The sequence below is a fragment of the Trachemys scripta genome, chromosome 3, assembly GCF_013100865.1.
Source record: "Trachemys scripta elegans isolate TJP31775 chromosome 3, CAS_Tse_1.0, whole genome shotgun sequence".
NCBI classification, from domain to species: Eukaryota; Metazoa; Chordata; order Testudines; family Emydidae; genus Trachemys; species Trachemys scripta.
In genome coordinates this window covers 160,480,177-160,496,009 of record NC_048300.1, presented here as the reverse complement: position 1 = coordinate 160,496,009, position 15,833 = coordinate 160,480,177, and the positions used below count along the sequence as shown (strand labels likewise).

Here is a 15,833-nt window from a genome sequence, read left to right as displayed (position 1 = left end):
TTTTTTTTCATTTTAAATTAATCCTGTAGTTGGAGAAGGGTTTTCTGTTGGTTTTTTTTAGGGCTGCAAATTAATCGTAGTTAACTCACGTGATTAACTCAAAAACATGAATCGTGATTAATCGTACTTATAACAATAAAATACCAATTGGAATGTATTAAATATTTTTGGATGTTTTTCTACATTTTCAATATTGATTTCATTTACAACACAGAATACAGAGTGCACAGTGCTCACTTTATATTATTATTTTTATTTCAAATATATGCACTGTAAAAATTATAAAAGAAACAGTATTTTTCAATTCACCTCATACAAGTACTGAAGTGCAATCTCTTTATCATGAAAGTGTAACTGACAAATGCAGGTGGGTTTTTTTGTTACATAGCTGCATTCAAAACCAAAACAGTGTAAAACTTTAGATCCTACAAGTCCATTCAGTCCTACTTCTTATTCTGCCAATCACTATGACAAGTTTGTTTACATTGAGGAGAGATACTGCTGCCTGCTTCTTATTTACAATGTCACCTGAAAGTGAGAACAGGCGTTCACATGGCACTTTTGTAACCGGCGTTGCAAGATATTTACATGCCAGATATGCTAAACATCCGTATGCCCCTCCCATGTTTTGGCCACAATTCCAGAGGACATGCTTCCATGCTGATGATGCTCATTAAAAAAATAATGAGTCAATTAAATTTGTGACTGTACTCCTTGGGGGGAGAATTGTATGTCTCCTGCTCTGTTTTACCTGCATTCTGCATATATTTCATGTTATAACAGTCTCAGATGACGACCCAGCACGTGTTCGTTTTAAGAACACTTTCACAGCAGATTTCACAAAGCGCAAAGAAGGTACCTATGTGAGATTTCTAAAAATAGCTGCAGTACTCGACCCCCGGTTTAAGAATCTGAAGTGCCATCCAAAAGCAGAGAGGGACGAGTGTGGAGCATGCTTTCAGAAGTCTTAAAAGAGCAACACTCCGATGTGGTAACTACAGAATCCAAACCACCAAAAAAGAAAATCAACATTTTGCTGGTGGCATCAGACTCAGATGATGAAAATGAACATGCATCGGTCCTCACTGCTTTGGATCGTTATCAAGCAGAACCCATCATCAGCATGGAAGCGTGTCCTCTGGAATGGTGGTTGAAGCATGAGGGGACATATGAATCTTTAGCATATCAGGCATGTAAATATCTTGCAACGCTAGCTACAACAATGCCATGCGAACGCCTGTTCTCACTTTCAGGTGACACTGTAAACAAGAAGCAGGCAGCATTATCTCCTGCAAATTGTAACCATCCTTGTTTGTCTGAGTGATTGTCTGACCAAGAAGTAGGACTGAGTGAACTTGTAGGCTCTAAAGTTTTCCATTGTTTTATTTTTAATGCAGTTTTTTTGTACATAATTCTACATTTGTAAGTTCAACTTTCATGATAAAGAGATTGCACTACAGTGCTTGTATGAGGTGAATTGAAAAATACAATTTTTTTGGTTTTTACAGTGCAAATATTTTTAATAAAAATAAATATAAACTGAGCACTGTACACTTTGTATTCTGTGTTGTAATTGAAATTAATATATTTTAAAATATAGTAAACATCCAAAAATATTTAAAATAAATGGTATTCTATTATTGTTTAACAGTGTGATTAATCACGATTAATTTTTTTAATCGCTTGACAGCCCTAGTTTTTTTGTTTTGTTTTTTTACATTGTAGAATGGGATCACCTTTTTTTCTCATCTGAATGATAACTTAGTAAATATTTAATAGATTTCATTGCTTATTTTTTCTTGGGTTTTGGAATTGTACTTTGTATACACTGACTATATAACTTGCTTATATCAAAATTAATTCACCACTCATTTCTTGGTGGCTCTAATATAGTGGTTCTCAAACTTTTTTGTGTGTGGACCACTTGAAAATTGCTGAAGATCTCAGTGGATCAATTAATGATTTTTCCAAATGTTGTTTGTACTGTTAGCTAACTATTGTAAAGCGCTTTGGGTAAAAGCGCTATATAAATAGAGCTACCATACATCTGGATTTCCCCGGACATGTCCGGCTTTTTGCTCTTTAAATAGCCGTCCGGGGGGGATTTCTAAAAATCTAAAAATGTCCGGGATTTCCCCCCGGTCGGCTATTTATCGACCGAAAAGCATCTGACAAGGCAGCTGAGTGCCGCTCGCACTGGGGCCTCGGCAGCCAAAGCCCCTTCCCGGCTCCCCCCATCCCCTGCAGCCTTAGCACGCCGCCCGGCAGCGCTGGGGGGCAGGGCTGTGCGCCTGTGAGGGAACGCAGTGGCGGGGCTGGCAGCAGCGGCCAGAGCCCCTCCTCCGCTTCCCCCCTCCTCCACAGCCTCAGCACGCCGCTTGGCAGCGCTTGGGCGGGGCGGTCCTTGGGGCGTGGAGCCAGACACCTGCTCTTAGCTGAGCGGCACAGTAAGTGGGCCGGGGAGTTGGAGAAGGGGGGCAGTCAGGGGACAGGGAGCGGGGTGGGTGGGTCGGGGGGGCGGGGGGGGGGGTGGGGGGGGGAGGGAAGTGGCTAGAGGGCGGGGCTACCCCTCTCCCCGAGTGTCCTCTTTTTTGAAAGTTCAGATATGGTAACCTTAATATAAAAAAACTTAATAATTATTAACGTTCTTTTGTTCTACAAATAAAAGCACACAACTCATATTTTAATATCAGTAGTCTTAACTTTCTAATGCAATGGATGTGCCCTCTCTCCCCTGCCACGGCAGCCACAGAGCTTAGGCTGGGAAGGAGGACCGTCTCTCCCCGGCAGCCGCAGCCCTGGAGGTGGGGAAAATCACCTCTTTCTCTGGCTGCTGCAGCCCTGCACATCCCAAATTCCCACCACCCCCTCTTCTCACCCCACTGCCCCCTCCCACTTACCCCCTATTCTCCCAAGGCCGCCACTTCACCTTACATGTGCGTCTTCTCCAAGATCCAGGCACCTAATTAGTGGAGCCATGCCTGCGTGGCTCCACTAATTAGGGGAATGGCCCTTCATTCTCTTATGTGCGGCTGCCCAGGCGTGCACCTTAGAGGGAACTATTCGCGGACCACCTGAATGGAACTTGGTCCGCGGACCACAGTTTGAGAACCTCTGCTCTAATCAGTTGTATATTTTAGAGAGGCCCAAAATGGAGGCACCTTGGTGTGACACAGGAATCATCCAAATTTTGTTCCTGAAAAAGTCAATGGCAAAATTCTCAAAAATTTCAGTGACAGTAGAACTGGGCCCAGATTCTCCAAATAAGGTCTGGAAAGGAACTGCTAACTGTAGATTTAGAGCCAAATCCTGCAAACACTGATGCATGCACATAATTTTACATGTAAGAATAGACCCACGGATTTCAATGGTGCTATGCACAGGCATAAGTTTTTGCCGGAATTGAGCTTTCATCAAATATTTGTAACAAAATGCAAAATCACAAAGTTCAAGTAATTTTCTTTTTGTAATGCTACCCACTTGAAAAAGAACTGTTTCTTCCAAAATTTTGGCCTAAGAATACAGTTTTTTCTATCTAACCACACCCATATTGCTGTGAAAATAGCCTATTTGTTGAGTGAAGGTAGCTTTACATCAAAAACATGCAAGACTAACATTTTTATGTGACAAGTATCAGAGGGGTAGCCGTGTTAGTCTGGATCTGTAAAAAGCAGCAGAGTCCTGTGGCACCTTTAAGACTAACAGATGTATTGGAGCATAAGCTTTCGTGGGTGAATACCCACTTCGTCAGGCGCATGTGGGTATTCACCCACGAAAGCTTATGCTCCAAAACATCTGTTACTCTTAAAGGTGCCACAGGACTCTCTGTTAATTTTTATGTGAAAAAGCTATTTAACCAAAACCTGCACTTATTGCCCCTCCCAGCTGGATGGTAGAATTTGCCCGTCACAAAAAGTCCACAAAGTGATATTTTTGGTGGGATGGAGGAATAGATATCACTAGATCAAATGTCAAAAAATTGCATGATAAAGCTTGTGAATACATGTGCGTCCCCCCCATAACACTGGACTCAGTGGGGAATGTGTGCGTGTGTGTCCCAGGGGTGAAAGTAACTGAAAGGACTTACCAGTACGCAGGGCCGTGGTCCTAAGGGGCAGGGCCTCAACCAGAAGAGGCGGGCCCTTTAAATCCCCGGGCTCTTTATATCAAGATGTAAAGGACCTGGGGCTCTGGCTGCAGTAGCGGCTCATAGGAGCCTCGGGCCCTTTAAATCACTGCTGGAGCTGCGGTGGTAGCTGGGAGCCCCAGGGCTCGGGCGCCGATTTAAAGGGCCCGAGGCTGGGAGCCCGCGGTCCTTTAAATCGCCGCCTGAACCATGGGGCTCCCGGCCACCACCACGGGGTTCTGGGGGCAATTTAAAGGGCCCGGGGCTCCAGTTGCTGCCCGGAGCCCCGGGCTCTTTTAAATTGCTGGCCTGGGGTAACTGCCCCCCTGCTGGTACGGTGGGCTTGTGTATGTTTCTGGGAGATGGATCGTGCAAGGGCAGTTTTCAATATTTTGCATCATCCACCCGAGGTGACACAGAAACAAACACAGCACTGACACCCCCCCCCCCCCCCCCCCCTCATCACTGGGCTCCCCTGCCTCCGCCCCCAGCACTGGGCCGCCAGAAAACTCCCGCTACCGACCCTCCTTCCCCCCCCCAGCTCTTTTCAGGCAGCCCAGCCACGCGCGAGTCTCCCTTGGGCCAGGGGAGGGGCGGGGCGAGCGCAGTGCGCAGGCGCTGGCGGCCGGGCCGGAAGTGGTTTGAACTGCGGCGGGAGACGGCGGAGCTGATCCGGTCGTAGCGTAGCACTGAGCGCGACCGGCCCCGAGCGGGCAACATGGAGCCTATCCTGGAAGGTACCAAGCCGCCTCGTGGGCCCGTTCGCCAGCGTGTGGGGCAGCTCCGGAGGCGGGGGGAGATAACAGCTGCTGCTCCACGAGGAGGGTAGGGGGGGGGGAGTTAGCTCCAGGATGCAGCTCCAGGAGGAGGAGGGTAGCTGGAGAAGGGTGTGTGTGTGGTGGGGGGTTAGCAGCTCGGGGGGGGGGGGGGGGGGGGGGGAGTTAGCTCCCGGAGGAGAGGAGGGTAGCTGGGGGGAAAGGGGGGAGAGTTGGCAGCTCTTGGAGGAGAGGAGGGTAGTTCCCCTGGGGGTGGGGAGGTTATTGGTTCCCTTTATATTCCCCATTTTCTGTCCATATTTTCAGGGCTTGCTATTCAGTTTTTTTTGTCTCTCTCATCAACAGAAGTTGGTCCATTAAAAGATATTACCTCGCCCATCTTGTCTTTGCTAGGACTTTACTTGGAGTTAGGTAACTTAAGAACACACCTTTTCTCCTAGTGAAGACGCATCCTCTGTTGCACCCATTTGAACTGTTTCTTTCGTCCCACCAGTTTCCCTGCCATTTTCACAGTTTCCTGGCAAACTTGTATTAAAACCCTCTTGTCCTGGCCAACAAGACAGTTGGGTCTTGTTTACATTTGAAAATGTTGTAACTATTCTCTATCAGCAATGTAGCTGTGATGAGTGCCTTAAGCAGTAGTGTAGATCAGATGGGGGTGTTTTTGCCATCAGATTACGAAAACCTGCTAGGGTTGTCAATTTTCTAATCACACAAACCCAAACACCCTAGCCCTGCCCCTTCCCCAAGGCTATGCCCCCCACTCACTCCATTCCCTCTCCCACACCCTCACTCACTTTCACTGGGCTGGGGAAGGGGGTTGTGCCCCGGAAGCAACCAGCAGGTCTGGCTCTTAGGCGGTGGTGCATCAGGCGGCTCTGCATGCTGCTCTCACCTGCAGGTACCGCCTCCGCAGCTTCCATTGGTCAGGAACCGCAGCCAATGGAAGTGCATAGCCAGTGCTCGGGGCGGGGGCAGCATGTGGAGTCCCATGGGGGGCCTCCCCTCCCGGCCTAGGAGCCGGACCTGTTGGCCGCTTCTGGGGCGCAACACGGAGCCAGGACAGGTAGGGACTAGCCTGCATTAGCTTTGCCGACTAGACTTTTAACAGCCGGTTCGGCGGTGCTTACCAGAGCCACCAGGGTCCCTTTTCAACTGGGTGTTCCAGTCGTAAACCAGACATCTGGTCACCCTAAAACCTGCTGTATGGTTTTCATGATGTGGAGAAAATCCCTGAGTTGTGCTACATTAACACACCATTGCAAGTACTGGTGCAACTGTACTGTTGCTGGAAAATTGATACATTTTCCAATGTAGGGTCAGGGTGGGAGTTGTTACTCCTGCAGCTGCTCTCTGAGCTGTGTTTGTGGTGACTGGAAGGCACTTCTAGCCTGGTGTAAGTAGGGGAAGGGAAACTGCTACAATGTTGTGAACACCTCATTTCATGTAAGAGTCCCTTAGACCTTATTTACATGAGCAAAAATAAAATCTCTATTTCAGCAGCTGCCTGCAGTGGTGCAGCTTCTCTGTTAGCAGCGGTAAAACAATAAGCACTTGTATATAAACACTAGAACATTGTATACCACTATATCATGAAAACTACTGAGTAAGTCTTCATGAAATAGTAGTAAAAATTCCCAAACCCTGTCTATACTAGCAGCTGCACCACTTCTAAATACGCGTGCTAAGTCTGCTTTTCTAGACATGCTCAGAGATAGTGCCATGACAGTAGAAGCTGAAGTACGCCTGCAAGCATAAAGAATAAAAGTATAGAGGATTTGTTGTCACTTCCCTAAAATAGAACATTCACTTGCCAGTTAGGGGCCAATTAGCCTGAATGTCCAACCCTGATAGCATCTGGCCCATAGTGGATGCCACATATAATAGAATCATAGAATATCAGGGTTGGAAGGAACCTCAGGATGTCATCTAGTCCAATCCCCTGCTCAAAGCAGGACCAATCCCCAACTAAATCATCCCAGCCAGGGCTTTGTCAAGCCTGACCTTAAAAACCTCTAAGGAAGGAGATTCCACCACCGCCCTAGGTAACCCATTCCAGTGCTTAACCACCCTTCTACTGAAAAAGTTTTTCCTAATATCCAACCTAAACCTCCCCCACTGCAACTTGAGACCATTACTCCTTGTTCAGTCATCTGGTACCACTGAGAACAGTCTAAATCAGGGGCGGGCAAACTTTTTGGCCTGAGGGCCGCATCGGGTTTCCAAAATTGTATGGAGGGACGGTTAGAGAAGGCTGTGCCTCTCCAAACAGCCAGGCGTGGCCCGGCCCCTGCCCCCTGATGGCCCCCCACGGACCCTTGTCCCATCCACTTCCCTGTCCCCTGACCACCCCATGAGCCCCCGCCCGACTGCCACCCGACTGCCTCATCCAACCCCTCCTCTCATTCCTGACTGCCCCCCGCGGAACCTCTGCCCCATCCAGCCACCCCTTCTCCCTGTCCCCTGACTGCCCCTGGAACCCCTGCCCCTGACTGCCCCCATCCAACGCCCCTCCTTCCTGCCTGCCCCCCCGCAATCCCTACCCCCATTCAACCCCCCTGTTCCCTGCCCTCTGACAGCCCTGATCCCTTCCACACCCCTGCCCCCTGACCACCACCCCCGAACTCCCCTGCTCTCTATCCACCCCATCCCCTTACCACGATGCCTGGAGCACTGGTGGCTGCCGGTGCTACAGCTGCGCTGACGGGCTGGAGCCAGCCACGCCACGGTGCAGCACAGAGCACCGGGTCAGGCCGGGCTCTGCAGCTGCGCTGCCCCAGGAGCTCACAGCCCCACTGCCCAGAGCATTGAACTGGCGGCGCAGTGAGCTGAGGCTGTGGGGGAGGGAGAACAGCAGGGGAGAGGCTGGGGGCTACCCCCCCGGGCCAGGAGCTCAGGGGCTGGGCAAGAGGGTCTTGCGGGCCATTGTTTGGCCACCTCTGGTCTAGATCCATCCTCTTTGGAACCCCCTTTCAGGTAGTTGAATGCAGCTATCAAATCCCCCCTCATTCTTCTCTTCTGCAGACTAAATAATAATCCCAGTTCCCTCAGCCTCTCCTCATAAATCATGTGCTCTAGCCCCCTAATCATTTTTGTTGCCCTCTGCTGGACTCTTTTCAATTTTTCCACATCCTTCTTGTAGTGTGGGGCCCAAAACTGGACACAGTACTCCAGATGAGGCCTCACCAATGCCCAATAGAGAGGAATGATCATGTCCCTCGATCTGCTGGCAGTGCTCCTACTTATACAGTCCAAAATGCTGTAAGCTTTCTTGGCAACTAGGGCACACTGTTGACTCCTATCCAGCTTCTCATCCACTGTAATCCCTAGGTCCTTTTCTGCAGAACTGCTGCCTAGCCACTTAGTCCCTAGTTTGTAGCAGTGCATAGGATTCTTCCGTCCTAAGTGCAGGACTCTGTACTTGTCCTTGTTGAACCTCGTCAGATTTCTTTTTGCCCAATCCTCTAATTTGTCTAGGTCCCTTTATATCCTATCCCTACCCTCCAGCGTATTTACCACTCCTCCTAGTTTAGTGTCCTTCTTGGATATGGAAATATGACAAATGTGTCCTTGTTGGATGCTACTGTTGTGGCAAATGATGCAACCACTTCCTTTTCTGCAGTATTGGCAAGTGGCTGGTTATATTTCAGAATAATTCTTGAGTTTAGCTTGGAACAATTTAGATAAAACATGTAGCTTATCATTATGCTCAACTTGTGGAGCAAGTCTGAGAAAAGGAGGCCAAGGAGAAACACCTAAATTTTTTGGAGGCTAAGGATGGTCTATTGGTAAGGGTGCTAGACTGGAACCTGGATTCAATTCGCTGCAGCTCTGCAGTCTACATGTGTAACATTGGGCAAATTTCTCAATTTCTCTGTGCTTCTCCTCACCATCAATAAAATAGATGTAATAGTATTTTCCTATCTCATAGGGATGCTGTGAGGATAAATACATTTAAAAAAAAAAAAAGACACTGAGGTGCTCAGATGCCATGTTACTGGGGGACCGTATAAATACCTAAGAACATAAGTTTAAAAAAAGAGATAGAGGTTGATCAGGAAATAAATGCTGGAGACCGTCCTATTTTAAGCCCCTGTGATTGGCTTTTTGGCACGTCTCCGATACAAGTCAGACAAAAGCATCTGGGTCATTTGGAAGGCCAGATTTAGCTGTACTGCTCTTACCAGGCTGAACTGGCCAACCATGGCAATGTATTCGCCAAACTTGTCAGTTTCAGTTTTACTAAAATTCTAGCAGCCCTTCTAAACCAGTCTTTTAAAAAAAAAAAGAAAAAAAGCCTTCTGTTGCTGACGCATGGTGTTAAGTTTGTTAAACACATGTAATTGCTGGTGATAAGCTTATCCACAGTGACACTTCTTGCAGAGTAAGTTACTACTCTGTACGAGTAAGGGTGGCAGAATCTGGTCTTAAAAGAGACTTGAGCAAGTTTTTTTCAATATACATAGACAAAAGCACATGCTAATACACAGCTTTTGTTCCCCAGGTGTTTCAGCATATGTAGAAGTATGGTCATCCAACAGAACAGAGAATTATTCAAAAACGTTTGCACAACAACTTCTGGATATGGGAGCAAAAGTAAGGAAATAATTTTCTTGTAAATGAATCAGGAGGGCAAAGGTCCCTCTCAGACTGTTGCTTGCATATTCTATTTGTCATGTATGTCTCCTTGTATGTATGGGTTAATCTAGGAGGGATGTTGTAAGAGTCAATACTGCTACCATCACTCAAATTCATGAATGTGTATGGCAGATGGGAAATGTGTTAAGCCATATTATATAGTAGTATACCAAAAAACACGTTGTTGTGACGCAGTTAGGCTGGCTAAACACAACATACTTGACACAAACCCACAAAAGCAAAGAAAAGAAAAGCTAAGCTGCTTACCAGAACATATCCAGTACTCTTCCACGAACTTTCACCCACCTTGTCATTGCTACAACTATCATAAATCCCAGACCATGCACCACAGTCTTACCTCTAACCTTGTCAACCCACCATCCTGCCAACATCCCTACTAGTGTGGCACTGCTCTGAAAAGTGACTGTAAAAATAGTATTGGGGGATTCTATGTATGTGTTTCAGTGGTGAATATCTCTAATGTGTTTGGTTTTCAAGTGTAAAAATGTTTAACTCCAGATTTCCCCCTCATTTTTTAGCCATGCTGAGCTTGAACCGGAGGCTAGACATCTATGAGGATATGTCAGAGGGACAGGCTGAGATTTTAGTTTGAACGGAAGGAGACAGGCCTGGAGTAGAAAGGGAAACCTACTGTTTACTCATGTTAGCCCAGCAAAGCCCAGATGCATGGGCTCTGCACTATCTTTCATGTGAATCAGAAAAATTGTTTACTAAATTACAATTAGACACCTGTGCAAGTCTATTAAAGGGGTTGGCACATGTCATTGATAGTACGGGCTATGGAATCTCTGTTAACTGGTGATGATGTGAAAGAAGGAAAGATCCCAGCTTGACTCTAAGCTGATGGAACCTTACCTATGACTTCTCTGTTTCAGTCGGCCTACAAAAAGGAGTTCAGGAGAGCTGGCAGTTTCTCAGAGACAACATTAAAGGCACAGTATCAGAGGGGTAACCGTGTTAGTCTGAATCTGTAAAAAGCAGCAGAGGGTCCTGTGGTACCTTTAAGACTAACAGAAGTGAGGTTCTTACCCACGAAAGCTTATGCTCCCAATACTTCTGTTAGTCTTAAAGATGCCACAGGACCCTCTGTTGCTCAGTAAAGGCACAATAGCAATCTGTCACGATGTCTATTGAGCTGTGACACTCTAAGGGCAAGTCTACACTACAAAATTAAGTCGACTTAAGTTATGTTGACGTACAGCCACCTCAGTAATTAAATTGGTTTTTCATGTCTACGCTACTTCTGTTGGTGGTGCTCATCCTCACTAGGAGCCCTTCCACCGATTTAATTGACCATGTGGGGCACTGTGGAGCACTGGGGCTGACAGCTGGAACAGTCAATGCAGTGTCGACCTAACTATGTTGACCTACGATCTATGCCTCTTGCAGAGGTGAAGTTATAAGGTCAGTGCAGCGGGTGACTTACATTGGTGGGAGCAACGTTATAGTGTGGACACTTACAGAGTTAGGTTGACCTAACTCTGTAGTGTAGACCAGGCCTAATTTTCCCAGACCTGAAGAAGAGCTTTGTGAAAGCTTGTCTCTCTCACCAACAAAAGCTGGTCCAATAAAAGATATTACCTCATCCACTTTGTCTTTCTAATATGCCGGGACCGACATGGCTATAACAACACTGCATACTTTGCACTTGTCTTTATTTAATTTCATTTTGTTGATTCAGACAGTTTTCCAATGTGTCAAGGTTGGTTTGAATTCTAATTCTGGCCTCCAAAGTGCTGGCAACCCCTCCCAGCTTGGTGTCATCTGTACATTTTATAAGTGCACACTCCATGTTGTTATCCAGGTCATTAAAGAAAATAGTACAGGACCTAGGATAGACCCCAGTTGTATTAATTTAAATGGAAGAAATGGGTCCAAAGAAGTTAACATGATCCTGAAACTCTCCAACATTGAACAGTGTTTTTAAAAGTTCAGGGTTTAATATACAGACTTCAGCCTGCTTAGGACCATGGGAAACACATTTTTTTTAACTTTGGTTAAAAAAAAGGGAAAAAAAGTTTAAGAATTTGAAATATAAAATGTTAAGGCTTTCATTTTAACCATATCCAATGTTCATTTTCCTTTAGCTATAGAGAATTTTTATAAGGGAAAAACTTGTTTGACAGTCTTTTAGGTGGCATTAAATATTATAACTGTCCTTTTTGTGCAAAGGAGCAAAAGTTGGTTGAGGTGCTCTGAAGCTGCTGTTGCAGCTTGATTCTGTTTTTTAGAAGACAAAATGACAAAAGAGGGCAGAGGAAAGAATAGCAAAAATAGCAAATGCAGCTTCTGTCTCTGGTGTTGATTTTTATTTGCAATCTCGCTGCTGGAAAAACACAGACACCGCGGTGGTCTTATTAGCCACTCAGAGGCCTGTCAAACTTTTACCAGAATTGAGCTCTTTAAATGCAGTGCCCTAGCTTTCTTTCTGGCCACAGGGTTACAGCAGTGTTAGAAAATATAAAGTCTTGGTCAGCTAAGTCGGACTCTCTTAGTAAGCAGAAGGGAAAAAGGATAGAGATAGAAAACAGAGGAAATAAAGTAGGGAAGGAAAAGGACACTTTGGGTGTTGCAAGCAGCCAGTCTCACGTTCCAGTTGGTGTTTGGGATTTAGTCAGGGCTGGAGGAGGTGTCATCTGGGTCCCTCTCTCTGGCCTGGTCTGGTCAGGACAGCTCTTGGGATTAGAATAAAGAAGGCACAGTGGCATCATGCTGGATTCTGGTGTCCCAGGCAGGGTGGATTTGATTTAAATCACTAGTCAGGAAGACTCGATTTAATCATGGATTTCTACATAAAAGTGCATTCTTGTTGGTTGTTATAACCTTAATACGTGTTCTTCACAACTCAGAGATAGATGTAGGCTTCATTTTTAGAAGGTACACACTATACATTTTTAAAGTGATTTATTTTGAAAACTTTTCAGATTAGTTTTACAGCTATATCAGAAAATTAATGATTGTTTGGTTATTTCATTTAACAAAGGTCATTGAAGCAGATATTTATGAAGTCATTGAGAGGTGAACTCTCTCCAATTCAACAGGTTAATCATTAATATTTGGAGGATTTTCTTGCCATGCTGTATTAGGAGGAGAACATCACCAGAAAAGACATTTAAATTGTTTTATTTAACTAAAACAACAAAGTTATGTATTCTGGATTTTTTCTTCAACAGCAAACATATAATAATTTAACAAAACAAACATGAATTTTTGAATTTAGTTAAACATTCAAGTTTTTTTAAATTAGTTTTTTACTAAAATAGTTAAATGAAATATTAAAAAAACAAAATTAAATTGACTATGCCAGCCAGGTCAACATGAGAAACTTAAAATATTGGCTTCTGCAGCTAATTCAGTCATCTTCACCTTCATTTTCCTGTTTGTTCATAATCTGGAAAAGAAAAACAAGCTTTCCTGCTTTTTCAGGTTCCAAACGATTTCTCAATTTGGAATGAATTAGTCCAAAGGAAGAAAATATTCTTTCTACACTGGCAGAAGAAGCAACTGCTGTTAAAAGTGAAATTATCACTTCAGTAGTCTCTGAATCCAAGTGTTTAAGTGACTTCCTCCAGTTCACTGGTGTGACTTTCTTTAAAACATCATCAGCAAACATATATTTCTTGAATGGTTCACCCTTAGCTCTGAAGTTTATTATAGTTGGTATTATGGAGGGATGATTGCTGGATGTCCATGTCATAGCCAACTCCTCTTCTTCAGCAGTTAAGGTTTGACCCTGGTACCGACTATTGAGAAATAATATATAGAGGTGAGAATATTTGCAAGAAAATGAGCTGGAGATAGTGCTTGTCTCTTTTTTTTTTTTTTTAATGCTTGTAATTTAACTCTGTCATTGCATATTTCTCTTTTTAAGATCTCACTCAGTTCCTTCCAAATTTCAACAGCGTCAGCAATAAAACAGCTATTTCCCTGCATTTTGTTCAAGGCTACAGAAATAGGCTTCAGGGTACTCAGCATGTAACATTTCTCTTAAGCCCCAATGTTGAGAACTTTGGCTGTGACAGTGCTATCTATTTTTTCACGATTTTGTTCACAAACTCATCAGATTAGGCCAGTTCTTGATATAGTGCTCAAAACAGTCCATTACTGAGTTCCATCACACGTCTTATGGGAGAGAGAGCTTGATTCCTCCCACATTTTTCAGAGCAGCTGGTGCAAAGTGGTTGTTACGGAAGTATTTTGCAATTTTAACAACATTAGCCTTTATTTCTGGCACACTGTAGTCTTTGGCTAGGAGATGCATCAAATGAGCATTGCAACTGTATGTTATTAGCTTGGGACTCTCTTCTAAATAATTTCTTCTCATCTTGATACATTTGCAGCATTGTCTGTGACCAAGCTGCGTACTAGACATTTTAATTTTTTTCCCACAGTTTGTTATAGCTTTTACTGCTACTACTTGTAAGTATTCTGCTGTGTGTGCAGTTCCTGATGTATCAATTGTTTCTGTAAGGAAGACATTCCCCCCTTCTCTTGTCACACAAGCACATACAACAGGGTCATTGTGGATATTGCTCCACCCATCAAGTAGCAGATTAACAATTTTACCCTCTAGACCTTTTGCACACTGCTCAATTTCTCTTTCATACACGTTATCCAGCAATTTGCTTGTGACATCTGCTCTATTGGGTGGACTGTATCCTGGTCTTAATGACTTGAACCATGTTAATGAAGTGTGGGTTCTCAATCACACGGAAAGGAGAATTTGTTGCATAAGCAAACCGGGCAGTTTTTTCATCAATTACCCCTTTTTGTAATCTGCTGATTCTTATCACAAACTTATCTATGGTTGTTTCTGGATGATGGAGGTTTTTTTTTTTTTTCTTTTTGCTACAGGTGATATACTGTGCGCCCACCCTCCCCTGCAGCCGCTGTCACAAACCTCTTTCCCTTGTGCCCCCCAGACACTGCCAACACACTCTTATCAACCTCCTGGCTCCAGTCTGTACCTGCGGCATTCCACTCCTCCCCTGTCACAGTCCAACACTGTGGACTCCCAATACCCACAGCAGTCAACGCCCATCCCTCTGCAGTTTAGCCTTGCTGAAGTACAGTACCTGCTGCACTGTACTCCAAAGGAGAAGGTTGGATATGATTCCTGGACATACACAAATCTTTAACAGTCCTCTGACCCTTCCTTCTCCCATCCCCCTCAGTGCTGATGGGTATTTTTGTTTCTCTCTCTCCTCTGGTGGTTATTGTTTTTTAAATAAAGAATTGTCTTGGTTTGAAAGCAATCTTTATTCTATTAATTGAAAGCAAACAGAGCCCTGCAAAGCAACAATTATCTTAAACCTTCATATTGCATTGTCTGCACCAATCACAATCACCTCCTAGCATTACAAGCACTGCATAGTAATAAATATTTGGCTTTCAGCTTCAAATTGCTGCCCCAAGGCATCCCTGATCCTTATTGCCCTGTGCTGCGCCCCTCTAATAGCCGTGGTCTCTGGCTGTTCAAACCCAGCCTCCAGGTGCTAAGCCTCAGTGGTCCATCCCTGAGTGAAGCTTTCACCCTTCCCTTCACAAATATTATGGAGCATACAGCACGCGGCTATAAGGATAGGAATATTATCATCTAGGCTTCCCATCTAGGCAGTGCCAGCGGGCCTTTAAATGGCCAAAAGTACACTCAACAGTCATTCTGCACTTGCTCAGCCTGTTGTTGAACCGCTCCTTGCTGGTGTCAAGGTGCCCCATGTGTGGCTTCATAAGCCATAGTATTAAGGGGTAAGCGTGGTCTCCCAGGATCACAATGGGTATTTCAACTTCCCCTATGGTGATCTTCTGGTCCAGGAAGAAAGTCCCTGCTTGCAGCTTCCTGAACAGGCCAGTGTTCCAAAAGATGCATGTGTCATGCACCTTTCCAGACCAGCTTGCATTAATGTCCGTGAAACGCCCAAGGTGATCTACAAGCGCCTGGAGAACCATAGAGAAATACCCCTTCCGATTAATGTACTCAGTGGCTAGGTGGTCTGGTGCCAGAATTGGAATAAGTTTGCCATCTATTGCCTCTCTGCAGTTAGGGAAGCCCATTTGTGCAAAACTATCCACAGTGTCACAAACGTTGCCCAGAGTCATGGTCTTTCGGAGCAGGATGCGATTAATGGCCCTGCACACTTCCATCAACACAAGTCCAACAGTTGACTTTCCCACTCCGAACTGGTTAGTGACCAATCGGTAGCAGTCTGGAGTAGCCAGCTTCCACAGAGCAAATGCCACGCACTTCTTCAACGGCAGGGCAGCTCTCGTTC

At 45.0% G+C, this 15,833-nt stretch overlaps 1 protein-coding gene across 3 annotated transcripts in view; it reads left to right on the top strand.

The window, feature by feature from the left end:
* Window positions 1–4,756: 4,756 nt before the first annotated feature.
* The window catches only part of MCPH1 (microcephalin 1), a 226,099-nt gene continuing 215,022 nt past the window's right edge, over window positions 4,757–15,833 (top strand). For 2 of the 3 annotated variants that reach the window (XM_034766362.1, XM_034766361.1), the window contains exons 1-2: window positions 4,757–4,863; window positions 9,407–9,498. In XM_034766362.1, the coding sequence (XP_034622253.1) occupies window positions 4,845–4,863; window positions 9,407–9,498 (111 nt within the window). In that variant the 5' untranslated portion in view covers window positions 4,757–4,844. Of the gene's footprint in view, window positions 4,864–9,378; window positions 9,499–15,833 lie in introns of those variants that run through there. The other variant, XM_034766360.1, reaches the window with a different exon arrangement.